At 43.6% G+C, this 27,366-nt stretch overlaps 1 protein-coding gene across 1 annotated transcript in view; it reads right to left on the reverse strand.

Moving 5' to 3' along the window:
* Positions 1–27,366, reverse strand: part of LOC143285458 (hydrocephalus-inducing protein homolog) — a 134,115-nt gene that overhangs the window by 100,786 nt on the left and 5,963 nt on the right. Inside the window, 29 exon segments of the mRNA XM_076592760.1 lie at positions 1–128; positions 1,320–1,593; positions 2,706–2,962; positions 3,524–3,778; positions 5,434–5,523; positions 5,857–5,994; positions 7,155–7,364; positions 9,054–9,230; positions 9,658–9,783; positions 10,205–10,480; positions 11,156–11,290; positions 11,833–11,961; positions 12,920–13,057; positions 13,759–13,909; positions 14,316–14,428; positions 15,093–15,246; positions 16,797–16,931; positions 17,503–17,606; positions 17,954–18,106; positions 18,986–19,102; positions 19,521–19,710; positions 20,898–20,986; positions 20,988–21,238; positions 21,602–21,669; positions 22,254–22,543; positions 23,003–23,212; positions 23,759–23,885; positions 25,043–25,244; positions 26,835–26,977. The exon segment at positions 1–128 is cut by the window's left edge and continues 67 nt beyond it. Of these exon segments, the coding sequence (XP_076448875.1) occupies positions 1–128; positions 1,320–1,593; positions 2,706–2,962; positions 3,524–3,778; positions 5,434–5,523; positions 5,857–5,994; positions 7,155–7,364; positions 9,054–9,230; positions 9,658–9,783; positions 10,205–10,480; positions 11,156–11,290; positions 11,833–11,961; positions 12,920–13,057; positions 13,759–13,909; positions 14,316–14,428; positions 15,093–15,246; positions 16,797–16,931; positions 17,503–17,606; positions 17,954–18,106; positions 18,986–19,102; positions 19,521–19,710; positions 20,898–20,986; positions 20,988–21,238; positions 21,602–21,669; positions 22,254–22,543; positions 23,003–23,212; positions 23,759–23,885; positions 25,043–25,244; positions 26,835–26,977 (4,830 nt within the window).

The raw sequence follows: 27,366 nt of genomic DNA on the forward strand, positions 1-27,366 counted from the left end.
TGCACAGTGATGACGCGGCACTCCCCGCACTTCACCTCCTGGAACTCCAGCACGTCGTCAGAGATCTCCATGTCCGGCATCGTCACGTGGGCCCGCAGCCGCAGCACCACTTGGGGCCCTGAGGCGATCTGCTCACACATGATGACGATGATGATGATAACAATAATAATGATGACAAGGGTATGATGATAACAATAATGATAATAGTGATGATAATAAATAATGATGGTAAAGATGATGATGATGATGATGATGATGATGATGATGACAAGGGTATGATGATAACAATAATGATAATAGTGATGATCATAAATAATGATGGTAAAGATGATGATGATGATGATGATGATGATGACAATAATAATGATGACAAGGGTATGATGATAACAATAATGATAATAGTGATGATCATAAATAATGATGGTAAAGATGATGATGATGATGATGATGAAAGTGATAATAGTAATAATAACAATGATAATGATGATGATAGTATGATGATAAGGATGATAACAATAATTATAATAGTCATAACAATAAACAATGGTGGAAAAGATGATGATGATGATGAAGATGGTGAAAAATGATGATGATAATGATGATGATGATGAATAAAGGGATAATGGTGATAATAACAATAATAATAGATAATGATGAGGAGGATAAGATAATAATGATGATAACAATAATGACAACAGTGATGACAATATATATTGAGGGTGAAGATGATGATAATTATGATAATAGTGATTATAACAATGATAATAGATAATGAAGGATATAATGATAATAATGATAACAATTATGATACTAGTGATCATAATAAATAATGATGGTGAAGATGATGATAATGATGATGATAATAGTGATAATAGTGATTATACCAATAATAACTGATAAATATGATAAGGATATGATGATAAGGGTGATAAAACTACTGATAATAGTGATGATAATAAATAATAATGGTGAAGAAGATGACGATGATAATGATAATAGTGATAATAATACATGATGATGATGATGATAGTGAAAATAATCCATGATGATGACAATGACAATGACGATGATGATGATGATAATAATACATGATGATGATGATACTGATAATAACACATGATGACGATGACGATGATGATGATGATGATGAAAGTGGCAGTGATGATGATGATGATGATGATGATGATGAATAACAACAATAACAATGATGACAAGAATAACAAATAACAACAAGAACAACCCCCACCACCACCATCCACACCCCCCCCCCCACCCCCCCACCCATCCACACACACCACACTCACACACACCACACTCACATGCACAGGGACCACAGCCTCCACGGGCCCCAGCTGCAGGTTGGCGGCCCTGGGGTCAAAGGTGACCACGAAGTCCACCGTCTCGTTGTCGGGGGCCCCGGGCAGGTTCCGAACCCGGTCCAGCTCCACGATGAAGCCCAGGGTGTGGATGGCCCCGCGGTCCATCTTGAAGGACACAGGGCACCAGCCGGTGTTGGTGGCTCGCACCACGTGGGTGCGCTGAGTACCCAGCACCACGTAGCCAAAGTCCAGCAGGTACTCAGGCAGCTTCGGTCTGCAAGTTTTGATCATGATAATACTAATGATTTCTTCTTTTTTTTTCTTTTTTTTTGTGTATAGCCTCTTTTCATGCAAAACATGCTCAATCGTGCTGTACAATGTAAAAAAATAAAAAACAAAAACAAACAAAACAGTGAATAAAACATATACATTTATAAAAATCAAAATAATTTCCAGACATTATCACTGGCATTTTATGTCGGTCTCGTAAATTCTATACATGGTTTTTTATTTTATGTGGGTGGTTCATTGTATCTCTCTCTCTCTCTTTTTCTCTCTCTCTCTCAGCATGAATTAACACATTTGTATTCATGAGTGTGTGTGCACATGTGTATGTATCATTCGGCGTAATTCTAGGGTGGGGTTTTGTATGTTTTCTTTTAGAACTTCACAGAATTTAGAGTGGTCAGTGTTTTTATTTCAGCAGTTACTTGTAATACTTCTTCCTCTACACGTATCATTGCTGACAAAATGCACAACATCAAATCAACTATTTTCATCCTCTTTTTTTTTTTAAGCAGAAGCTCACTGTCATAATATTGTTGTTATTGGGTTCTTTCAAGTTCCATACATTCTCTTTCAGACAGAACACTGGTAGGACTTTAAAACATTCTGTGTTAACTCTCTCCATACGAACGGTGAAAGAGACGACGTTAACAGCGTTTCACCCCAATTACCATCATCAAAATATTGCAAGCGGAAGGCTCTTATACTGAAGATGTGAATGTTGACAAAGAACACCACAATTCTGATGACAGAAGCTAAAGGCTGGGTCATTCAGACACCCACTGGACATCCGAGGGGTCTGTGTAGAGGAGAAGAGAGGACTGGTCGTACTGAGTGAGTTAACTATTCATTGCAGAGAGGTCTTCACATAAAGAGAGTCAGGGCGCAAGTGCAGGGAGGGGTCACTGCCCGCAAACAGACAGCTGACAGAGGCAGAGACAAAGACAGTGGCACTAATTAGCCTGGGAACGGATAGCGCTTCACGTTCCTTGACCACGGAGCCAGAGCTACATTTAGCGTCACAGCGATCCCTTGTGCTGGCTTCACTCCTCCACAGCTAACCACAACACAACACCAAACCCACATCACCACACCACTCACTTTGGTTTCTTCCGGCGGGATCGGCGCGACTCGCCAGCCCCTTCAGCGGTGCCGGTGGTGGGAGGGGCAGGTACATGGGCGTACGCCTGTGCGAGGTCCTGAGAGGCACCGACCTCCTCCCCCTGTCCCTCCATGGGGGCGGTGACGAGACGGGCATTGGCGCTGGCCGCCTTCTGCTGGACGGCAAAGTCCCTGACGGCCAGTCGTTCCACCTCCATCTGGATCTCCAGGTCTGTGGGCACCGCCGTGGGGTGGTCCTGGAGGGTGGAACAAACATGTGACATTCAAGCATTGTTTTTATTTTAGATCTTGGGGAGATCTTATGTCAGAAATATAAAAAAAAGACACATAAACATAAAAGGAAGTAGTGAAAAGGGACAGAAGACAGGGGGAAAGAGAAAGAGAGGGAGAGAGACAGAGATGGAGACAGAGATGGAGACAGAGACAGATATTTGACATTGGAAATATTTCAAAGCCACACAAAAATATTTCCAAAAGCTTTTAGGCAAATACCATTGTAGAATGGACAGCTAGTGCCCACCCCAGTATCTACAGTACCACTTCCTTATCACCAAACAGCACAGACATCGGCAAAGAGGGGAAAAGTGTCAAGGCTTACTGGAAAAAAACAAAGAAGACAGAGGGAATGAACCAGGAAGGCAGAAAAAGCAAGAAAACAGTAAAGAAAAAAAAAAGGCAACAAAGTAAAAAAGCAGGACATTTGCTGCACAGACCTACAGAAGAACTCGCCACCAAAGCATCTGTCCCTTCACCTCCCCCCGCACCCCCCAACCCTCCCCCCAATCCCCCTTTGCTACCTGATGCAGAGCGTCCAGATGCCGTGAGCTGTTGGCGATGGCAGGGGCAGTGCGAGGGTCCTGCAGGCTGGCCACAGCGGTAGGGGGCGCCAGCGTTGGGTCGGAGGTGCCATGGGGCATGAGGTTGCCGCGGGCCTCCCTGAGGAGGGACTGGTAGTAGCCACTGTCGTCCATGTAGCGCGGCAGGTCCAGGGAGATGCGGGGGAACACACCCTCCCCGTACAGCCTGATGGTGTCCGGCTCAAAGTGCGCCACCTGTGTGCAGGGAGGAAGGGAAAATCGTGAACAATTATAAGACTTTTTTCTAAACTGCAAGTGTAAATACACAAACTTGTACAGAAACTTGCACACACACACACACACACACACACACACACACACACACACACATGCATGCACGCACGCACACACACACAGTTTGATGGTGTCTGGATCAAAGTGCGCCAACTGTGTCAGAGAGGAAGGAAGAAACATGTAAAAACATGAGATTTTTTGTGGGTTTTTTTTAACTACATACGGAAACACACAAACTCACAGACAAACTGCCACACATATGCATGCACATACACACACACACGCCAACAGTACAGTGAGAGCTGTATGATCAATGGTATCTCTTCTGCAATAGGAATTTGTTTACAGTTAAGTTTTCTGTGAAGGACTACGACTCTCAAAATAGGAGGCAAGAAGATTCGCACTGGCTCTCAGTGCTGCAGTCCTGGGGGCTAGTTGGCCTTTGGGAAACATCCCAACACCGACTGTCCTAATGAGTGGGGGTGTAACTTGGGTAAGATAGTTTCCACTACAATAAAATTCTAACCCAGATAGTCAGGACAGCAGGTGCCTCCTCTGCTGTTCTGATGGTCATGGTCGGACATGAGTGGAGTGGTGGCCTAGAGGTAACGCGTCCGCCTAGGAAGCGAGAGAATCTGAGGGCGCTGGTTCGAATCACGGCTCAGCCGCCGATATTTTCTCCCCCTCCATTAGACCTTGAGTGGTGGTCTGGACGCTAGTCATTCGGATGAGACAATAAACCGAGGTCCTGTGTGCAGCATGCACTTAGCGCACGTAAAAGAACCCACGGCAACAAAAGGGTTGTTCCTGGCAAAATTCTGTAGAAAAATCCACTTCGACAGGAAAAACAAATAAAACTGCACGCAGGAAAAAATACAAAAAAATGGGTGGCGCTGTAGTGTAGTGATGCGCTCTCCCTGGGGAGAGCAGCCCGAATTTCACACAGAGAAATCTGTTGTGATAAAAAGGAATACAAATACAAATACAAATGACAGACTGTCATACAACACACACACACACTGACACACATGCATGCACACGCAGCTTGACGGTGTCCGGCTCAAAGCTGGGCCACCTGTGTGCATGGAAGAAAGGATTCATGAAAAATAAAAAGCTGTTTTTCTTCTTCTCTTTTCTTTTCATTACACAACCAACATCAATCTGCTCATGGTGAAAGTGTCAAGGTTGATGCATGCTGGGCATTCTCATGCTTCCATTACCAACCAAAAGCTAACATGGAATACAAGATCTATAACATGTGTGTGTGTGTGTGTGTGTGGTTTCCTGTATGCGTACACACACGAAGGAGGTTCAAACACTAGCAGGTCTGCACATATGTTAACCTCAGAGTTAAAAAAAAAAAATCTCCACCTTTAACCCACAATGTGTGCTGAAACCAGGGATCAAACTCAGGACACTCGTGTCCGACCATTCAGTCAATGCACCCATCAAGTCTAACTGTAAAAAAACCACATGCAGACACTCGCACACACACACACACACACACACACACACACACACACTCACACACACACACACTAACACATATACACACCACACACACACACTCTCTCTCTCTCTCTCTCTCTCTCTCTTCAAAATGCACTGTAGATTACCTGGATGGAGAAAGTTTTGGTGAAGTGCTCTGGTATCCCTGGCAGGAAGCGAACCAGAAGTTTTTGCTCAGAAAATGGCTCAATGATTCCCTGCAACAGAGTAACACACAGTACTGCATGTCAGAAAACAATTGGAACCAACTGTGCAACTTGAATAAAATACTGTTATCTGATGATTGAAATAAAAAGTAAGCATAAAGGCGTGAAAAGTAAACATGCACACACACACACACACACACACACACACACACACACACACACACACACACACACTCATATGCACTTCCAGACATAAAAACACACAGATTTACATACACGCACACACACACTCACACACATACACATACACATGCACTTCTGCACATAAAAACACACACATTTAGACGCACACACACACACACACACACACACACACAGACTCACGGTGTGAGGCACCAGGACAGGCTGGCCTGGCTGAGGTTTGTGGATGAAGGCAGGGTCAATGTTGAGGGCGTGGAACTCAAAGGCCACCTTGCCCGTGTTCACCAGAGTCAGCTCCGCCAGAGCCACTGTGTCGTACATCTGTTCACACACCGTTCAGTCCTCATCAACTTATAGTGCACAGAATAGTCACTGTGTAGTACATCTGTTCACACACCGTTCAGTCCTCAATAACTTATAGTGCACAGAATAGTCACTGTGTCGTACATCTGTTCACACACCCTTCAATCCTCATCAACTTATAGTGCACAGAATAGTCACTGTGTAGTACATCTGTTCACACACCGTTCAGTCCTCATCAACTTATAGTGCACAGAATAGTCACTGTGTCGTACATCTGTTCACACACCGTTCAGTCCTCATCAACTTATAGTGCACAGATACAGAGCCACTGTGTCGTACATCTGTTCACACACTCTTCAATCCTCATCAACTTATAGTGCACAGAATAGTCACTGTGTTGTACATCTGTTCACACACCCTTCAATCCTCATCAACTTATAGTGCACAGATACAGAACCGCTGTGTCGTACATCTGTCTGCACACCGTTCAGTCCTCATTAACTTACAGTGCAAAGATACAGAGGCATGTGTCTGTATGTCAGTAAAAACCATTATCACATAAGACAGAGCCCCCCACCCCCTCTTTCTAGTCACTGTTTGTCCAAACGCAGTGAGGCCTCCTTGAGTAACTGAACTGAACGGAACTGTTTCAAAAAAGACGTCAAAGCATGCAGACTGATCCGCAGACGCTACACCACATCTACTTCATTTTTCTGTTGCTTCTTTTTTTTTTTTTAAAGAGCATGTGCCTTAGTGATGCATTGACCCAATACACTAACAGATGACACACCTGTGACTGAAAACGCCAGGCAAAGCTGGCTTGAAGCTATGTGTCTTTGTCTGGTATGAAAAAAAGCGACAGTTAATGTATTTTGTTATTCACTACCAAAAACGAAGGGAACTAACTTCTGCAGTATTTCCGGCTGTGTCCACATGTATCAATTTAAAGGGGGAAAAAAAAAGGTTGATTTCAGTGTATTTTCTAAATTCCTCCGCATCAATATGGCAGGTGATTTTGCAGGTAAACGTGCCGAGGTTGTAAACTCCCTAGGATTGAATGGGTTAAACTAATGTGTTGGACAGCACAGGCAGGCAGACACAGAGACCCAGAAAAAAAAAACCCATAGTAAATGCACACAGTGCGCTCACACCCCAGGTCAGTTTAATAAGAACCTCACCTGGTTCCCAAAGTCAATCTCCATGTGGTCGAACCTGTATTCCACCAGACTGGCCTCCCCTGTGATCATCAGTTCATAAGTCGGTCCCCCCTCCACCTCACAGATGGCCTTGACCTCCCCAAACACGTCAGAGTGACCGAAAAAGGTGAAGGTCACCTGCTCAGTGTCTCCTGGCTCCAGCGCTCCGTACAACGGAAGGATGTCAAACACCTGAAAGAAACAAATCAAATCATGTCAGCTGACCACAAAAAGGACATTTCAGAAATGCATAACTGTCAGTTTTAAAATCCAACGAGGAAAAAATATGTGAACAGGGTCAGAAAATAAGCACTTGTAGAAAGAAAAAAAAAAAAAGTCTGTTTGCTATGGGTTAATAAAAAAAATTAATGAGGTGGAAATAGAAGAAAAAGAAACCAAAAAAAAGCAGAGCAAAGAAGGAAAACATAGTACATTAAGAAGGGGGAAAATGTTTGAAAAAAAACTGCCCCATGGACATTAAAAAGAAGCAACAATATGACACAAACAACAACACAATGCAATGCAGTACAATAATATAACTAAGTACACGTCTATCAATCTGACCGTAAAACTATTTCTGCATCCCACACCACTCCGTCTCTCGGACTATTGTCGAGTCTGATGTGCACACATAAACATGACAAAGGTTGAACTCAATAATTTTAAAAAGTAAGTAAAACTTATAAAAAGCAATAAAACACAACAGACTGATTTATCATACAAGAAAAGAAAACAAAGTTGTTGGTTTTTTTTAAAACATGTATTTTAACCCCTTCATTGCTGGACCCTGGTCAAATCAGATCAGTGTGGCGTGAGTTTGAAAAGCGGTCACTACTTTATGTCACCACTTGCAATGGTGACACTGATTCTTACTGAAAAAAAAAAAAAAAAAAAGCAATGTAGTTTCCAAAAGGAAAAGTTCAAACAAAGAATGGTGACCGACATCCTGGCCTGTCAGCCCTTCATGGACGACCAGCATACTGGTCAGCAGCGGTCAAAGGGCAGATATGTATATATATATATGTATATATCTGTGTACATGTGCCTGACTGAAGCCTGACTGAATGACACAGGAAAGGAAAGATAAGCACTTGACGGCAGCTGTCAGTCAGCCCTACCCATACAGGCAGCCTGTGGAGCAAGTGCCTCCATGCTTGGAAAGCACTCAGACCAAAAGTAGGCACTGTAAAAGACTCAGTGTTTGTAAAGTGCTTAGACCTTGGGCCTCTGACTGAAGGTAGGCACTGTAAAAGATTCTGTGTCTGTAAAATGCTTAAACCTTGGCCTCTGACTGAAGGTAGGTACTGTAAAAGATTCAGTGTTTGTAGAGCGCTTAGACTCTGCTTCTGACAAAAGGTAGGCACTACAAAAGACTCAGTGTTTGTAAAGCGTTTAGACACTTGACCTCTGACTGAAGATATGCACTGTAAAAGACTCAATGTTTGTAAAGCACTTAGACCTTGGCCTGACTGAAGATAGGCACTGTAAAAGACTCAATGTTTGTAAAGCACTCTGACCTTGGTCTCTGATCGAAGGTAGGCACTGTAAAAGACTCAAGAGTTTGTAAAGCGCTTAAGACTTTGGCTTCTGGCTGAAGATAGGGGCTATAAAAGACTCAGTGTTTGTAAAGAACTTAGATCTTGGCCTCTGACCAAAGGCAGGTACTACGTAAGACTCAAGTGTTTGTAAAAAGTGCTTTGACCTTGGCCTCTGATGAAAAACAGGTGCTACAAAAAAAACACAACTCAGTGTTTGTAAAGCGCTTAGACCTTGGACTCTGACCGAAGGTAGGCACTGTTAAAGACTCAGTGTTTATAAAAAAAAGCATGCACAACGAGGGGCTGTCAAGAAAACACCCCCCTCCAGCAGCCAGCTCCCCACCTCCTCCACCCCGATGGGCTGCGGGTCCTCAGCATCCTGTTCCAGCAGCGCCGACAAGATGCGGTTGCTGCGCAGCGCTTTCTCCTCATCCTCCCGCAGCGACAGGCGGCTGCCCATGCTGAGGCGTTCAAACTTGTCATCCTCCTTCACCCCCGTCTCTATCTGCTCCAGCTGGCCCTGCGATGACGACGTCAACAACGACGAGCGTTTGGTGTCTGTGTGCTGAAGGCTGTTGTTGTATGATGTGATGTGTGTGTGTGTGTGTGTGTGTGAGTATGTGTGTGTGTGCTGATTTAAACATGGTTTTTTTTTTTCATGATGAATTACTGTTCAACCGAAAATTGTGGTAATGCTTTTTTCAGGACTGAATCTTTCCAAAAATATGCAGCACATCACATGCATGCATCCATGCACACACTCAAACATGCATGCATGCATGCATGCATGCACACACAGACACATACACTCGGATACTCACACACACAAACACACACACACACACACACACATACACACAAACACACACCCTCACACACACCCTCACAAACATACACAAACACACACACACACACACACACACACACACAAAGAAACAATGACCCACCTTCTCCATAGTATCAACATCTTCTGTGGAAGAAATGTGCTCAGAGTGACGGTTGTCTTCTGGGAGATCGTTGCCATCCTCATCCTTCTTCTCCAGTCGCATGATCTCCTCGTCTATCTCATTCTCCTGTCATCAATTTAGAATCAATAATCAGGAAAACGTCATCCTTTGTCCCCTGATGGACAACACACATCAGAAACATATTGCGTCACTGGAGTTATGGGAAACTTTTAAAGTCAGCTGAGCAAACTTGTTTGGTGATTTTACAAGCAATGATAAAATTGTAAAAAAAAAATTAAAAATTTTTTTTTACAAGACATGAAATCATTGATGGAATAAAGAAAAGGACAGATGACAGGATAATCTTTTCCTTTCTTTATGAACTGTCCTATCTGACACACTACCTACCTGCTTTGAATGAATGACTTCAAAACACACACACACACACACACACACTAACACACTAACACACAATGACACACACACTCACACACCTACACCCACTTCAACACACCCACCCACCCACACATACAAATCCCACACACACCTCTCTGATGATGGACGTTTTCAGTTCAGCGTCGTCCACCAGGCGGTTGTCGTCCGGCTGGCCACCACCCCCCTCCCCCTCTCCCACCTCCGCCGAGCGGGCAGAATCCATCAGCTCCTCCTCCTCCACCTTCTCCTCCTCCACCACCTCCTCCGCTTTCTCCTCCTCCGCCACAGCTTCTAGCTCAGCCTCTGACAGTGCGGGCAGCGCCGGGCGAACGACGCGTTTCACCTGGGTCGGGGCGTTGCCCACCAGGAAAGACCACCGGTACTTCACCTGCAAAGCAAGGTGAACACACAGTTGCAAGTTATTATTTGTGAATTAGGACTCCAACTGACAGGTTCAGTTTTGGTTTCAAGGAGGTAGTCAAAGTGTGTGGATTGATCCATGTTCGCTGCTCCACATCTGCTGTAAAATTTTAAAAAAATTAAAAATTAAAAAAAATCTAAAAAAGCTATGACAAAATACGTGTGTATTTGTATTACACATTATATCAGCAACACTCACATGCTGAACATGTGTCAACTCGCATCAGTGGTTTAGGGCAGAAAATTTGTATTTTCTTTGAGAGTACACACATTAGGTAGCAATAGAATTGCCATGACTGATTCTGCTTGAGAATGTGAACTTTTCCCTGCATGTTTTTGGGCAAATTTCACTGGAAAATTGTCTCAAAACTGACCCGTGTCTTATGAGAAAATTCTTCATCAGCTAGATCTTGACAATCCTGATGACAGGGAATCCGATGTGTCTTTGTAGATAAAATGTACATGCATACCCATCCATTTACATGAGAATGACTGGATGCCACACGTGCACACATGCAACAAACATATATGACATACATGTACACACACACATGCACGTACACACACACACACACACACTCATTTAGTACTAATATTCACACATATTCTAATCATCCAGCAACACACCTGCCCAGGTACACACCTGCATGGGACTGTTGTTGGTGATGTTGACATAGCGCGTCACTTCCGTGTCATTGAGGATGCAACCAAAGTTGAGCGTCGTCTTCTCAAACTCCAGATTGGGAAAGTAGACCTCACCACGCAGAGCGATGTAGTCCTACACACAGACCATCATCATTACCATCACTATCAGTAGGTATCATACTCTGTAACATTGCTGCAACAAAGCACCAAAGACCCAAAACTGGAGTGTACCGATACAAGAACATGGGCATTCATTAAGATGTGTTGTATTTGTGGGGATAATTATTATGCTTAAAATGTGTGTGTGTGTATGTGTGTGTGAGAGAGAGAGAGAGTGAGAGAGAGAGAGAGAGAGAGAGAGAGAGAGAGAGAGAGAGAGAGAGAGAGAGAGACAGACAGACAGACAGACAGACAGACTGACAGACAGAGAGAACGTTTCTCGACACTGAAAAAACGAACAAACCATCACACAACACTGACAACACAAACATCAACACTCACATCATAACAACTACCATCACAACATCATTGCTACACACAGTTATATACACTTCACACCACACGCACAAAAGAACACACACACACTCTCTAATATCACTTCAAGTGGAAAGACGTTAAACTGAAGACGAACACACACACACACACACACACACACACACACACACACACACTCACAATGTGGGGGTGTTCCTTGTAGGTGATGTTGAGCACCTCATCGACAGTTCTGATGTGCAGATCATCCTTGTAGGCAGGGTCAAACTGGACTGTCAGCAGGTGCTTCTCTTGGTAAGCGAGGTTCACCTCCTGTGTGGGGCCAGGCACCAGTATTGTATTGTATTGTATTGTATTGTATTGTATGGTATGGTATGGTATGGCATTGCACTGCACTGCGTTGTATTGTATTGCATTGTATTGTACTACTATTTGTTACAACAGATTTCCCCGTGTGAAATCCGGGCTGCTCTCCATGGGGAGAGCATGTGGCTGAAGTTCAGCACCACCCTTTTTACTTTTCTTTTCTTTTTTTTCTTTTTTTTTGCCTCTCTGCAAATGTATTTGTTTTTTCCTGTCAAAGTGGATTTGTCTTCATAATTCTGCCAGGAGCAGAAATACTGCTGTGTGTAGGATTTGATTCCTATGCAGAAGCATTACCACCTGGCCAGCATCACAAATGCAAATCCCATTATTTCCAAACATATACACATTACAGTCCACGGTTCTCCCCCCCCCCCCCCCCCCCCCCAAGCCATCTTTCACCCACTGAAAAGTTGACACTTTCACTGCTGACACACTTTGCAAGCTGAATGCTGAGAAAATTTCCAGAAAAAAAAAATCAATATATTTCAATGTACAGTGTACATCAACACAGCACTGCAACCACATGGCCTAGAACAAAGAAACAGATTCATCTAACACTGGCCTTAAACTTCCAGGAGACAAAACACGAAATTCACCACACAAAATAAAGCAATCAACACCAACAACCAACAACAACAAAAAAGAAAATGACAACTGGAAAACACAAACATCTGCACAGATGAGCCCCACCATCCCACCTATCTTGCCAGAAGAACACTTCACCACACAAAATACAACAGTCAACACCCATAACCACAACAACAACCAACAAAAACCACCACAACAAAAAAAAACATCTGGCAAACACAAACATCTGTATAAACACAGCAGCTGTGTGTTCTCTGCCACACACTGCACATACATCAACAGGACATCCGAGGGGATGAGCAGCAGCATGACCTACCATCTCCTCCACTTTGTCTCCGTTGGGCAGGAGGATGTTGAAGGGGTACTTGAGGACCAGGGACACGGTGAGGGGCAGGGAGGACACGTTGCTCATCTCCAGGCTCCTTGTCTGCACCTGCAGGTCTTCTTTGGCGCTCTGAAACAGTCAGCCAGTCAGTCAGTTAGTCTGCCAGTCAGTCAGTATGCAGTACCGCCAGACTTTCAGGGCTGGGAATCATGCCGATTTTCTGAGCAGAAAACAGGCTTGGCAGAGGCATCTTCTTGTAACTGAGTTAGCCTTGGAATTCAGCAAGAACAGCGAACCGATAGGTCTAGTTTATGTCAGTTTGACATGGTACACAATATGAAACCAAATGGACTGTTTGTGGTTGTATTCAGAGGGATACATAGCCATGGAAAGAAGTAAGGAAACATACATTTACCGATATGTAAATGCACGCAAACCCTAGCAAATATTTAAATTGCATACACATCTGCACGCTTAAACACACACACACACACACACACACACACACATCTCCCTCCTACCCTGATGAAACACACAAACCACAAGGCAGAAAGGCTGGGAACAAAGAAATGTCAACAAACTGATTCATTTGACACTGACTTTAAACTTTCAGGAGACAAAACTATGGAATTCACCACACACAAAACCCCCAACAACTGACAAACACAAACACCTGTACAGACGAGCATCCCCTTCATGCTAGCAAAACATCTCCCAGATTCTATGAAAGATAAACTTCCTTCCTCCCAGCTTACTCAAACTGTGTCTGTGTATAATTCATGTCAATGACGGCACACACACACACAAAAATGATGATCGTGGACCCTGACCTTGTCAACCCTGAAGAAGAGGCTCTTGGTGGAGAACTCCAGCAGAGGGCTGATGAACTCTGTGGACACGTCCACCTTCATGATCAGCTCCTTGCCCCCCTGACGGCCCAGGATGGCGTGGCACAGCAGACGCTCCGACACTATCTTGGGACTGCCACCACAACACATCACCAACATCAGTGTTCGCAGGTCAGCCTAAATGCCAGTCTGATTCACGAAAGCTAAATGCCAGTCTGATTCACGAAAGTGCTTCCATAGATCAAGTGTACTACAGACACACTGTATCATAAGGCTCATGGATCAAAGTTGAAGGGAAATATGGTAAACAATATAAAAATGCAATCAAATGAATTCTACTCTAAATTCAGCAGTTTCTCAGATCAAACGAGCTAGTTTGTTGCTTCTGGTTTGCTGAGACAAAACAGACATATATGCACTGATTTAATGTGGTAAACAAGAACTGTTTTAAACAAGTAAATAACAGCTAGGAAGAAATGAATGAATATAATTTTTTTTTAACCAAAAAAACCCCATAAATTGCAAGAGGCAGAACTCACTTCTCGACATGTCCTTCCAGAGTGAAGTTGATGGACTCTCCAGGCTTCAGCTCAAAGCGAGTAGGGCTGACAGTGAAGACGGGTTTGACAGGTTCTGGAGGCAGCGGCTTGCTCTGCAGTCATCCACATGACACAAACACACATGTGAACGCATTCACACAAAACAGAACAGGCACACATTGTTCCTTTCATGATATAGACTCATACATAAAATTCTATATTTCTCCTATTATCATTTTGTAAATATCACGGACTTTTATGGATCCATGGGAGAGAAAAAACAAATCATCTACTTATATCTTAAAAAAAAGACACTGCTGTGCAATATAGCATATACATAGCAGGTGAGCAGTGAAATAACGCAGTAGGTGAGCAGTCAATTTTTTTTTGTTTCCATTCTTAGGCTGCAGCTCCCATGCTTACCGGTATCAAGAAGTTGGCTTTTATATCTGTATGACCCTTTTTACCCTGCCATTTTAGGCAGCCATACTCAGAGGTGTGCATGCTGGGTATGTTTATGCTTCCATGACCAACCAAATACTGACATGGATTATGGGATCTTTAACGTGCACATCTGATGCGCTGCATGCGTACACACACGAAGAAGGTTCAAGCACCGGCAGGTCTGCACGTGTGTTGACCAGGGGAGATCAGAAACAACATCCATCCTTAATCCACCCAGGATGCAGCAGGGATTCAAACTCAAAACCCCGGGACTGAACGTCCACAGATCTAACCACTCGGCCATCACACCCACTGCTGCCAGCGGTCACTGACCTTGACCTTCATGTCACGGCTGTTCAAGGCCTGCATGCTGTTGCGCTGCATGTTACGAGCCATTGAGCTGTTGAAGCCCTCCGTTGACCACATCAGCTGCTGGTGGCGCCGACCACAGTTGGTCAGTTTAAAGTTCTTCACCAGGGAACGGTTGCTGAGGAGAGAAAAAAAAAAAAAAAAGAAGAAAGAAAAGAAAAAAGATTAATTTTTGACTCACATGAGCTAAACAAAGTCAGTCCATGTCATGATCTGGTATGTGTGTGTGTGTGTGTGTGTGTGTGTGTGTGTGTGTGTGTGTGTCTGTGTATTTGTATTTCTCTTTTTTTGTCACGACAGATTTCTCTGTGTGAAATTCGGGCTGCTCTCCCCAGGGAGAGCACGTCACTACACTGAGAGCGCCACCCATTTTTTGGTACTTTTTCCTGCATGCAGTTTTATTTGTTTTTCCTATGGAAGTGGATTTTTCTACAGAATTTTGCCAGGGACAAATCTTTTGTTGTCGTGAGTTCTTTTACGTGCATTAAGTGCATGCTGCACACAGGACCTCGGTTTATCATCTCATCCGAATGACTAGCGTCCAGACCACCACTCAAGGCCTAGTGGAGAAGGAGAAAATATTGGCAACTGAGCCATGATTCAAACCAGCACGCTCAGATTCTCTCACTTCCTAGGTGGACGCTTTACCTCTAGGCCATCACTCCACTGTGTGTGAGTGAGTGAGTGAGTGAGTGAGTGAGTGTGTGTGTGTGTGTGTGTGTGTGTGTGTAGGCCATCACTCCACTGTGTGTGTGAGTGAGTGAGTGAGTGAGTGAGTGAGTGAGTGTGTGTGTGTGTGTGTGTGTGTGTGTGTGTGTGTGTGTGTGTGTGTGTGTGTGTGTGTGAGAGAGAGAGAGAGAGAGAGAGAGTGAGTGTGTGTCTGTGTCTGTGTGTCTGTCTGTGCATGTGCATGTGTGTGTTGTGTGTGTGTGTGTGTGTGAATGCACGTCATTTGAAATTAGCCCGTAGCTAATATCATGGTAGATGTGCAGTCATAATTTAGTACATCATAAAACAAGTGAGGCAAGGCCTTCATGACTCACATGTGATATCCACTTCATCCAACAAAGGAATTATCAAAACAAAAAAAACAAAAACAAAAAAAAAATCAAATCAAACAAGACAGGCAAGGCCTTCAAGACTCACTCGTGATATATAACTTCCATGCTTAGCAAAAGAAGTTCCTGTTTGAACAAAAAATGATAAAAAAATGACTGCTCTTGTAGTTGTGTCAGAATATCAGATCAAAGTGCCAAGTTCAGAGAATAAAAAAAATATAAATATAACAGTAAATTCAGTTTGCATATAATTTGGCTTCTTTTTTTTTTTTTTTTTAGCCCATCTCAGAGGTGCAATATTGTTTTAAACAAGATGACTGGAAAGAACTGAATTTCTCCTATTTTTATGCCAAATTTGGTGTCAACTGACAAAGTATTTGCAGCGAAAATGGCAATGTTAAAGTTTACCACGGACACACAGACACACAGACAACCGAACACCGGGTTAAAACATAGACTCACTTTGTTTACACAAGTGAGTCAAAAACAACACAACAAAGCAGATGATCTGGCAAACACATACACACACAACACACACTGATTTGACCTTGGGGGTGGGGGTGGGGGTGGGGGGGGGGTGATAAGCAAGGATCTAAAAAAAAAAATGTACCTGAAGTTGGGTCCCAGGTTCATGATGGGGGCGAGGGGGGGATCGGACATGATGGTGGTGCCCTGACCATAGGCCAGCAAAGGCACCAGTCTGGACTGGCTCTCCAAGAAGTTCAGCTGCAGCTTGTCTTGGAACCTGTACAGCCGGCGGCAGTGTCGTTATGTTGTTGTTGTTGTTGTAAGATGTTCATTCATTACATTCATGAAATGTAATAATGTTGTTGTTGTTGTTGTCAGGTAAATTCATTACATTCACACCCATGAATTGTGATATAGTGTTGTTATTGCTGCTGTAAGATGTTCAGCTGTGTGCGTGATATGTGCTGTATGTTTTGAGCATTTCTCTGATTTTTATGTAAAAATCCCTCCCTCCCTCCCTTCCCCATAGCTTTTTATTCTCTATTATTTATTTATTATCAGCTGTGTGAGTGGGTGTAGCATTTTGTGGTGCATGCAGTTAAGTCTGCATGGGGTGTGTGCATTGGTTTTGCTTAATTCTTGTGTGTGACTTGCACAAAATGCAGTGGTGTGCAAAGAACAATGAATGCAAAAAAAAACCCCAAAAAAACCCAGCTCAGCACTGCAACAATTTTCCGTGTTTTTTAAACACAGGTGAAATAAAATCTCTTTGTCTCTTTGTGTTACTACAGAATGATGCTGGAGAGCAAGTCATTTTTTTTTTTGTGATGTCATTTATGCCATTTTACCTGACACAGTCGTCCAGGTGTGCTTTGACCACAATCTCAAGTGCACTCTCCGGGGCAATTTCTCCTTCCTCTGGGCTGACACTGAAAGCTGAGTTCGGCCTGACCTACACGCATGAAAAAAAAAAAAAAAAAAAAAAGACTGGTAAGACTGCTTCAGAACACTTTTCTTATTGAACACTTACAGTGTCGCTTACACACAATGAAACCAATCTTTCAAAGTATTTTTTCAAAAGACCTATTCTTATTCTGAATGAACAAATCACAGCACTGCTCCCGTAGAAATGAAACATTTTTTCTTTGTTCAAATGAAACCAGAAACACAATGAAATTTCAAAATCTTTCTTCTTCTCTCTCTCTCTCTCTGTGCCTATCTGTCACACACACACACACACACACACACACACACACACACAGACACACACACACAGACACCACATACACACACACTGACCATGTGTGCTGTGAACTTGGAGGGAATGAGGGACTCATTGGAGAGGACGATGGTTTGTGGGGTGTCGACCAGCACAGGAATCAAACCCCAGTCCAGTTTGGACGGCGTCATGTGCACCACTGGGCCCTCCCCAATACAACTCACTTGTACATGCTGCCAGAGACCATGCAATCACAATGATTACAGCGATCATGACAACAATAATGCAATGAATAGATAAAATAAGCAGAAATAAATATTGATTATAAAAATAATGATCCTGATATTAATAATATTAACATTAATAACAGAAATAAATATGATCCTCATAGAAGACCTCATAGAAGACCATCCTGAATGATGAAGACGTCAGTGAATTTAGAGATAGGGAAAGCAGCCCAAAGTCAGATGCACAAATGCAGCTGCACTGTAATAATACTGTCCATCAGACATAATAAATAGATAAATGAATAGATCAATAAATAAATATATAAATTATGATAATAATGTTGATGATAATAATGATGATGATGAAGATGATGACATACTACAGCACTTCAAAACAATAAAGCATGCACTCCTTCCATTCTCACCCTAGTTCAGTTCTGTGCTTGTATGAACTTATCAATGTTACTCCTGTAAGAATTATGTCAGCAATACCATTTCACTATTTTCAAATTGCGTCACTTAATCTACTTTTTTTCCCAGATTCCCAAAGTGGGTTCAATCAATATTTCCATGATGTTAAACAAGAGTTACAACTTTGTCACAGTAGGTTCTACAGCAAGCCTGGCTAAGTGTCTCAGAAGACTGTAAATAAGATGTTGTTTGGGTGGAAGTGACTCATTTCTGTAATATTGAAAAGTTTGCTGCTAGTGTTTAGGGACTGCTTAACCGAAGTGCACAAAGTAAAACAAAGGCAAAACTTCTTTTCCCCCTTAAATCACCAAAATGCCAACACTAAAATCTGGTTAGCACAGAAATATTCCCACCCGTGATACTGTTGACAGCTTGTGTGTCAGGATGGTAACATAACAAGACCAGAAAACTGACCAGCGGGGGTTCCTGGCTGCCGAAGATGGCAACGAAGCAGGACATTTCCTGTTCCTCCAGGTTCTGGGCTCTGCTCTGCAGCGGTACTTCACACACAGAGTGTGGCGCCACAATGCCCTGCAACAACAACAACAACATCACTTTTTTCACAGTGTCCTGCGACAACAACAACAAAATCACTTTCTTCTTCATGGCACGGCTCTGCAGTGGTACTTCACACACACACTGAATCCTGGACTTGCCCTTTCTTTGATGGAAAATCAAACTGAGCATACAGTCATTCGAAGGAGAGTAAAAATTCCGGTCTGTATGCAGGACTCAAACCCACAGGTATTCACTTCCTAATCGGGTAGATTACCACTACGCTACCACTCCACCACTGTTGGCTCAGACGTAGACAGTATGCGGTGTCTGAAAAACAAAACAAAAAACAAACAGCAAAAACAAGGGCAGAGAAAGTCTCATAGCACAGAGATGATGTACAATACTACAAGGCCATCGCTCCACTCCCGTTTTTGTTTCGTCTGTCACTGACCTTGGGCTGGGAGCTCTCGTACAGGATGGGAGGGTTAGAGATGCTGAGCTCCTCCTCAGGCAGGATGATGTACTTGGCGGGCAGGTCCGTGTCATTGTGGAGACGCACACACTGCTCGTAGGGATAGCGCAGGAAACAGCGCCCGTAGTCCAGGACTGGGGTCAACACTGAGATGGGAGGCACGATGCACCTGCACATCAGTTCACGATGATAACAACAATAATAACATGTTTTATATATATTGTGCTTTTCCCTAACAACTAGAAAGCTCAAAGCATTACGATAAGACATACTGAAATGAGCACTATACAGTAAAACATGTTGAAATCACATAGATATAAAGATATATAAAAGTAAGAAAGTCAATGAAGAGAAGTACATATAAAAGGTTACACAAATAGCATAGCCAAACCAAATGAAAACAATAAAACAACAACTAAACAACCAGTATACTGATGCATCACATAAAACCCACATTTGATTAAACTAAAGCTGTGATCTAAGATGAAGATACATAAAAGCAACAATGTCACAGAAGAGAACTATAGAACAGTTCAGCGTCATCCTGCTGTTGAGATGATGCTTCTTACACACGTTGTCTATCTCTCCATGAACAATGCACCAAGTATCCCTGCAGGATTCTTAGGGCGAAAAGCATCTGATTTCAAAACCATAAAAAAACACCAACGACAAAAATCAAAACAAAGACATCAATTTGAAGTCAAGTTAACCTAAAAGTGTTCCACAAAGAAATCTGTATTTCTGTACTCACTAGAGATAAATCAAAACGTGTCCACAGATCAGATTAATCTCTCTGACTTGACTGGATTATGATTGCGCAAGTGTTGATAATGCTAATGCTACTGATGATGACAATGATCAAACCTTTGTGAATACACTACAGTGAGAAACACAGTGTCTCCGTCAGCATATCAACACAAAGGACAAGTTGAAAACAAAGCCAGAAACGATGACTAGGATGACAACGCCACTAACACTTCTGATAATTACTGCAGTCACTTTTGTCCTCAAATCTACCCTAAGCTCTCAAGCCCTGACTAACGCATTGAGTCTATGTGAAGGTCATGGATCTACTTCCCTGTACAATCTAAAAAAAATATAAAAAAAGCCACTGTGGTGTGGTGTACATAGATCAGCTGGCACACTTTGACGCCTCCTTTTTTTGTTGGTGGAGCATGAGGGGGGCCGGGGGAAGTCGGGGGGTTGACAACTGAGCGTGTGAAAATTATTCTCTTCATTCATTACTGATCAGATTTAGCAGTGGGAAGCTGTACGTACCAATCTTACATCAAAAACTCCGCATACTTTGACACCTCCTTTAAAACTGAAAACAGAAAACTGAAACGGTCCTCTCACCTGGCGGTGATGGGCAGACTGAGGATGTCCTCCCCCACGTGATCAATGTCCACCACCAGCACGTTCTCATACTTGCGGATCTGGTTGGACGGTCAAGGTGACCTCCACCTTCATCTCGCTCTGGGGCGGGATGGTGCCCGTGGAGGGGAGGATCTCAAACTCCTTCACAGTGGATCCCGTCAGGCCGTGGCGCGGGGTGGAGGTGGTCTTGGGGGCGTCCGGCTCCAAGTCAGTGGTGGCGCAGATGCTGGGCGTGGTGCCGTCGCCAGGCACTCGCAGGTGGAAGGACATGGGCACCAGGGAGGTGTTCATCAGGGAGCACTTCTGGGTATGCCTGAATCCTGCAGGGGGGAGGAGGAGGACAGCAAGGCTGTGTTTAATTAACCTGGGGGGGGGGGGGCTGTTAATTACTGCTGGGTTATAGAAATGCACAAAAGTCCAACAGCTCTCTGATCTATGTGCAAGAATACATAAACACACAAATACACTCCAACATGTGCAAGCTTACAGTTTCATATGCATGAATATTCCATTTTCACACACACACACACACACACACACACACACACACAAGAATGCACATATACACCCGCATTCAAACAAACACTTGCACACATGTAAACAATCACACACACACACACACACACCAAACACACACATACACATATACACGTACACATACAATAAAACTCATACTAACTTACCATAGGACACTGTTCCAAACCTCAGTTTTGGAATGTCAAACTGAAATGTAGGTCCAATGACAGAACCTCTGAAAAAGATATAAAATTTTTTTTTTTTTTTTAAAGAGATCAACACCAGGAAAGGAATTATTACACAATATTAACTGATTGATTGATATGGATACTTATGTAGCGCCTGTCCTCAGTCAAAAAAACAAACCCTAAGCACTGTACAAACAGTCATTTGCACAGCAAGCTGCCTACCTGGATACAGCCAATTGAGACCTGCCTTTAGGCATTCATCATTTGTTTCCTGTGTCATTCAGACAGGCTTCAGTGACACATGCACTTACACACGCGCACACACACATTTTAGAATGGATTCTACTGGGGATAACTCTCTTGTCACCTTGGTTTCTTTTATGCACACTATGTGCTTGCTACACAGAGGACCTAATCAAAATGATTAGCATCCAGATCACCACTCTAGGTGTAGCAGACTGGGAAAAAATTCTGGACAAATACAGGATTCGATCACGTACACTCAGATTCTAGGTGGACATGTTACCACTTGGCCACAACTCCACTCCATTATCTACAACTTCACCCTCACTACCAACAGCATGCCCTGACAGTGACAAAACTCCACAACACACTGTCCAAAGACCCTCACCTGAAGGTGACCTTGAGCTTTTCAGGACTGCCGTCCACCTGGAAGATGAATTCCTCGGCAAAGTCTCCCAGGTAGGGGGAAGAGAAGGACACCTGTATGGCCTGATGCCCGCCGGGCATCACGATGCCCTCACTGGGGTTGAAGCTGAAGCAGGGGCCAAAGATGGTGTTGTTGGGCATGACGCTGTAGATGGCGTCAATGTCGCCCTTGTTCGCCATCACGATCTCATAGTTGTGTTTGGATCCTATGAAAATGTTGCCCATGTCTAGGTCTCCGAAGGAGAACTCCACCTGACACACCAACCACGCTTGGTTTTAAGGACAGGCGTTTCTGTGAGTTAGGTTACTGGCTCTGTGTGTGTGTGGGTGTGTGTGTGTGTGTGTGTGTGTGTGTGTGTTGGGTGTGAGAGGAGAGAGAGAGTGTGTGTGTGTATGTGTATTGTGTGTGTGCATGTGTGTGTGTTTTGAGAAAGAGAGAGAGAGTGAGAGAGAGTTTGTGTGTGTGTGTGTGCATGTGCGCGCACATGTGTGTGTGCGCGTGTTCGCGCGCATGCATGCCTGGGTGCGTGCATATGTGTGTGTGCATATGTGTGTGTGTGTGTGTGTGTGTATGTTTGTGTGTGATCTCAAGATTGTTCTTTGTGATTTACAGACACACACATACACGCACAACACACAGACACACACACACACACACACACACACACACACAAAGTCACAGTCACAATCCACAGTTAAAACCGTTCATACCTTGGGGCCAGCCCCATCCCCACGGATGCGCAGAGGCAGGCGACTCTGGCGGCCGGTGATGTCACAGAAGGCTGTGCGGGTGTACTGGATGGCCTCCCTTGGCTTGAAGATGACACTGACTTGGAAGGAGGAGTTGGGCCAGATGTCGCCCTCCACCGGCTCAATCTTGATGACGTCGTCGTCAAACAGCATGGGGTCACTGTCCACCAGCTGTCCACCACAAACACACACAATGCTGATCATCCCCCTTCTTCCCACATTCACTCATATGATTTATGGGTGTTTTTATTTTTACATGTATGACCATTTTCACCCCCAATGTGTGTATGCAGCCGTACTTCCATTTTTAGGAATGTGTAAATGCTGGGTATGTTCTGGTTTTTACAACCCATCAAATCCTGGCATGGCTTGCAAGGTCTTTAAACATGCATATTTGATCCGTTGTGCACATTGTACACACAAAAGGGGTTCAAGCACTTAGCAGGTGTGCATGTCTGTTGGCCTTGGAGATCAGAAAAATATCCATTCTTAACCCACTAGATGCTGCGACAGGATTTGCTTTTACATATTTACCAGAAATTGCTTATATGTAGATTCATTCTATTATTCGATCACCATTTATATATTACATATAAATCAGGGACTGCTTACATACACACGCATTCGATTATTTGACCACCATTAATCTTATCACATACAAATCCAGAACTGCTTAAATGTGGGCGCACGTTCTATGATTCTATCGCTGTGTCTTACCCTCTTTCTGTTCTGGAAGGTTCTGCTGAGGATGGACAGTTTGTCTCTCAATGTGGGGTCCTGGACACACTCCTCCAGGAAGCGGTCTGTGTCGTTGTTCTCTTCCCGGTCCAGCTCAATGTGGTGTCTGCAGGCAGGGAAAAACAACCTTATGTCAAAGGCTGCAAAACTTCACCATCTGCATTGTCTTTGAAGTTACACGTTTAATCTTCATCGGTGTAAACACTGTCGTCACCATACTACTGGTGCAAACGGTATTGTGTTATTGATGCAGTAAATTTTGCCCAGTTTGTTTTTATTTCATTTGACAGCGCCACAATGCAACACACATGTTAAAAGACAGACCAAGACACTGACTAGCACACACACACACACACACACACACACACACACACACACACACACACACAATGTACCATATTTTACAGACTACAAGACACTTTGGATTATAAGGCACATCCTAAAAATTTCAAAGAATTTCAAATTCTAACAATACATAGGCCGCAGCATATTACAAGGTGTACATAAAGATTATAAACAAGAAGTCAGACATTGATGGGTCACTTGCTGTCAATAACTACCAAAGCTATGTTGAAGCATTGTCAAAGCCCCCATGTCATAACCTAAACTCTCTTTACATGTTGCATCATCTGCTTTCTGGTCTGCTCTGTGAATCTCTTCTTGAAACTGCTCAGTCCGCTGGTGTACTGTTTGTGAGCTGGGTTTTTTTTGGTTTTTTAAAGTTTTTTTTAAAATTCTGATTCATGGGAAGGTCAACTGTTTTCATTGCCAAGAAAGTTGTACTTCTGGGTTCAGAGGTTGACCTCAATATGATTCTGATTCACGACAACATTTCAACAGATTTTAACCATACATTTGGTGCAGCATATGATAAGGTGCATGGGTCAAAGCTGAAGAAAATGGTATCACCATATAGTCTATAAAAAAAAGGAGTGGTGGCCTAGTGGTAATGCATCCACCTATGAAGTGAGATAATCTGAGTGGATAAGTTTGAATCCCACACTCTGCAATATTTTCTACACCTCCACTAGACCATGTATGGTGATCTGGATGCAAGTCAATCAGATAAGATGATAAACAGAGGTCCTGTGATAAGCATGCACTTTGCGCATGTAAAAGAACCCAAAGCAACAATAAGGGAGTCCCTGGCAAAATTACCCCCACCACCATCTGAACCAATCAACAATGCCCCCATCACCCCCACCACCACCGATCTCAGCCAATCAACAATGCCCCCACCACCATCTCAGCCAATCAACTCACAGCAGTTTCTGCTGGTCCTCCTCCTCCTGGGTGGCAAACTGCGTCCAACGGAAGTGGGCGATGACGTCGGAGCGGTTGCTGATGGTGATGGTGCGCTGGGTGGCCATGGACAGGTATGTGTTCTCCATGAACAAGGAGTTCTTGTCCAGCCGCACATTGGCGTCATGGGCGGCCCCATACAGGCTGACGTACACCTTCTCCCCTGCAGTCAGATAGGTCAGAACTGTGTCACACCTCTGAGTAAGAACTTTGCAGGATGACAGAAAGTTGCAGGAGAACAAGCTGCAGGATGACAGAAAGCATGAATCTTCTCCTGCCATCAAATATGTTAGAACTGGACTTCCTCTCTGATTAAGAACAGTGTTAAGTTTCTGAACAAAATGAAAGATGCATGCGTGTTCTCCTACCATCAGATATGTTCAGAACTGTGTATTGCCTCTGATTAAGAACAGTGTAAAGTTCCAGAACAAGTTGCAGGATAACAGAGAGCATGTGTGTTCTCTTGCCATCAGATATGTTAGAACTGTGTCACGTCTCTGATTAAGAACAGTTTTAAGTTTCTGAACAAGTTGCAGGATAACAGAGAGCATGTGTGTTTTCCTGGCATCAGACGTGTTAAGAACTGTGTTACATCCCTGAATAAGTTGCAGAATGATAACAGAAAGCGTGTGTGTTTTCCTGCCATCAAATATGCTAGAACTGTGTTAAGTTTCTGAACAAGCTGCAGGATGACAGAGAGTGTGTGTTCCCCTGCCATCAGTTATATTAGAACTGTGTTACCTCTTCGAACAGTTGCAGAAACAATTCTCATTAACCAACACCTTACTACAGAAAGACGAACAACATTACAACGCAATGGTGGGAGTGACTTTTCGAAGTACTGAAAAGTTTGCCGCTGGGGTCAAGGGACCACTTCACCAAAGTGCGTACCTTAATCCAAAGTGGAGGTTGCATGTGTGTGCAACCCGAGTTCAAACACACAGTTGGTCAGAAGTGGGGAGGGGTATGAGGGTGGATGAGGAAAGGAGAGAAAATGGGGTGGGGGGGGGAGAGAGAGAGAGAGAAGTCTGAAGTCTGAATGGTTTATTGTTTAGGCCTTTCTGCCCGTGACAACAGGGGTAAAGGGGGGGGGGGGGGCTTCCGTGTTAACATCCATTATAAAGAACAGCGCCAATATATGAACAGCAAACAAAGAGCAGAAAAGAGGGAAAGGACAGACAGAGTAAGACAGAGAGAGAGAGAGAGAGGGAGAGAGAGAGAGGGAGAGAAAGAAGAAGAAAAGGACAAAAGATAGATGGGCAGATTGGTATGGAGAGAGAGAGAGAGAGAGAGAGAGAGAGAGGGAGAGAGAGAGAGGGAGAGAAAGAAGAAGAAAAGGACAAAAGATAGATGGGCAGATTGGTATGGAGAGAGAGAGAGAGAGAGAGAGAGCGAGAGAGAGAGAGAGCAGGGACTGTCTATTTGTCAAAAAGAATGAAGGAGGAGGAGAATTCTGAAAAGGGGGCAGGAGGGGATGGGGAGGTCAGAGGGGAGAGGAGGAGGTGGGTCAAGGTCTGGGTCAGAGCCTGGGAAAAGGAAGGGAAAGATTAAATGGTGCCAGACTGCTGCCATTCAAAGAAAATCAAATCAAATCAAATCAAAAATATTTTGTGCAATTGCATACTTATTATAAACAAAAACATACTGTGATCGGGCACACCAAGAAAAGAGGTTAAAACCAGTCAAATAAAAACCCACAATAACTGTCGATAGACTAAAACAGCACTACAGCAAGCAAAACTTTGTTGTTCACCTGTGTCATAAGAGATGATGAGTTCCCCATAGTGGTCCCCGGTCTGGGTGGGGTTGAACTCCAGGGCCACTTGCATGTTGTCATTGACTACCAGGGTGCCGATCTCTGGTGTAACTTTGAAGGGAACATAGTCCGTTCCGTTCCTGTAGAGGAAACATGTTCATGTCTGCGTGAACAAGTGTACATACGTACACACAGAGCAAGACAATATTCATGTATACAGGTTCACATGTGCCCACCCCTCCCCTGACACAAAATGGCATACTTGAGCACACAGGCACATGCAAAAATGCACAGAACATACACACACACACACAAATGCAAGCATGCGCACACACACATGCTCACATACAAGCACACACAAATACAAGCACGCACACATACAAATACATGTACTTGTACACACACACATACACACTCACTCACACACATATACAAATACACACAAATACACACACACACACACGCACAGAGTCAAACAGACACACGAACACACTTTTTAACATGACAAACTCTCAGTAACCCAGCTTAC

Source organism: Babylonia areolata, chromosome 9, assembly GCF_041734735.1.
Source record: "Babylonia areolata isolate BAREFJ2019XMU chromosome 9, ASM4173473v1, whole genome shotgun sequence".
NCBI lineage: Eukaryota > Metazoa > Mollusca > Gastropoda > Neogastropoda > Buccinidae > Babylonia > Babylonia areolata.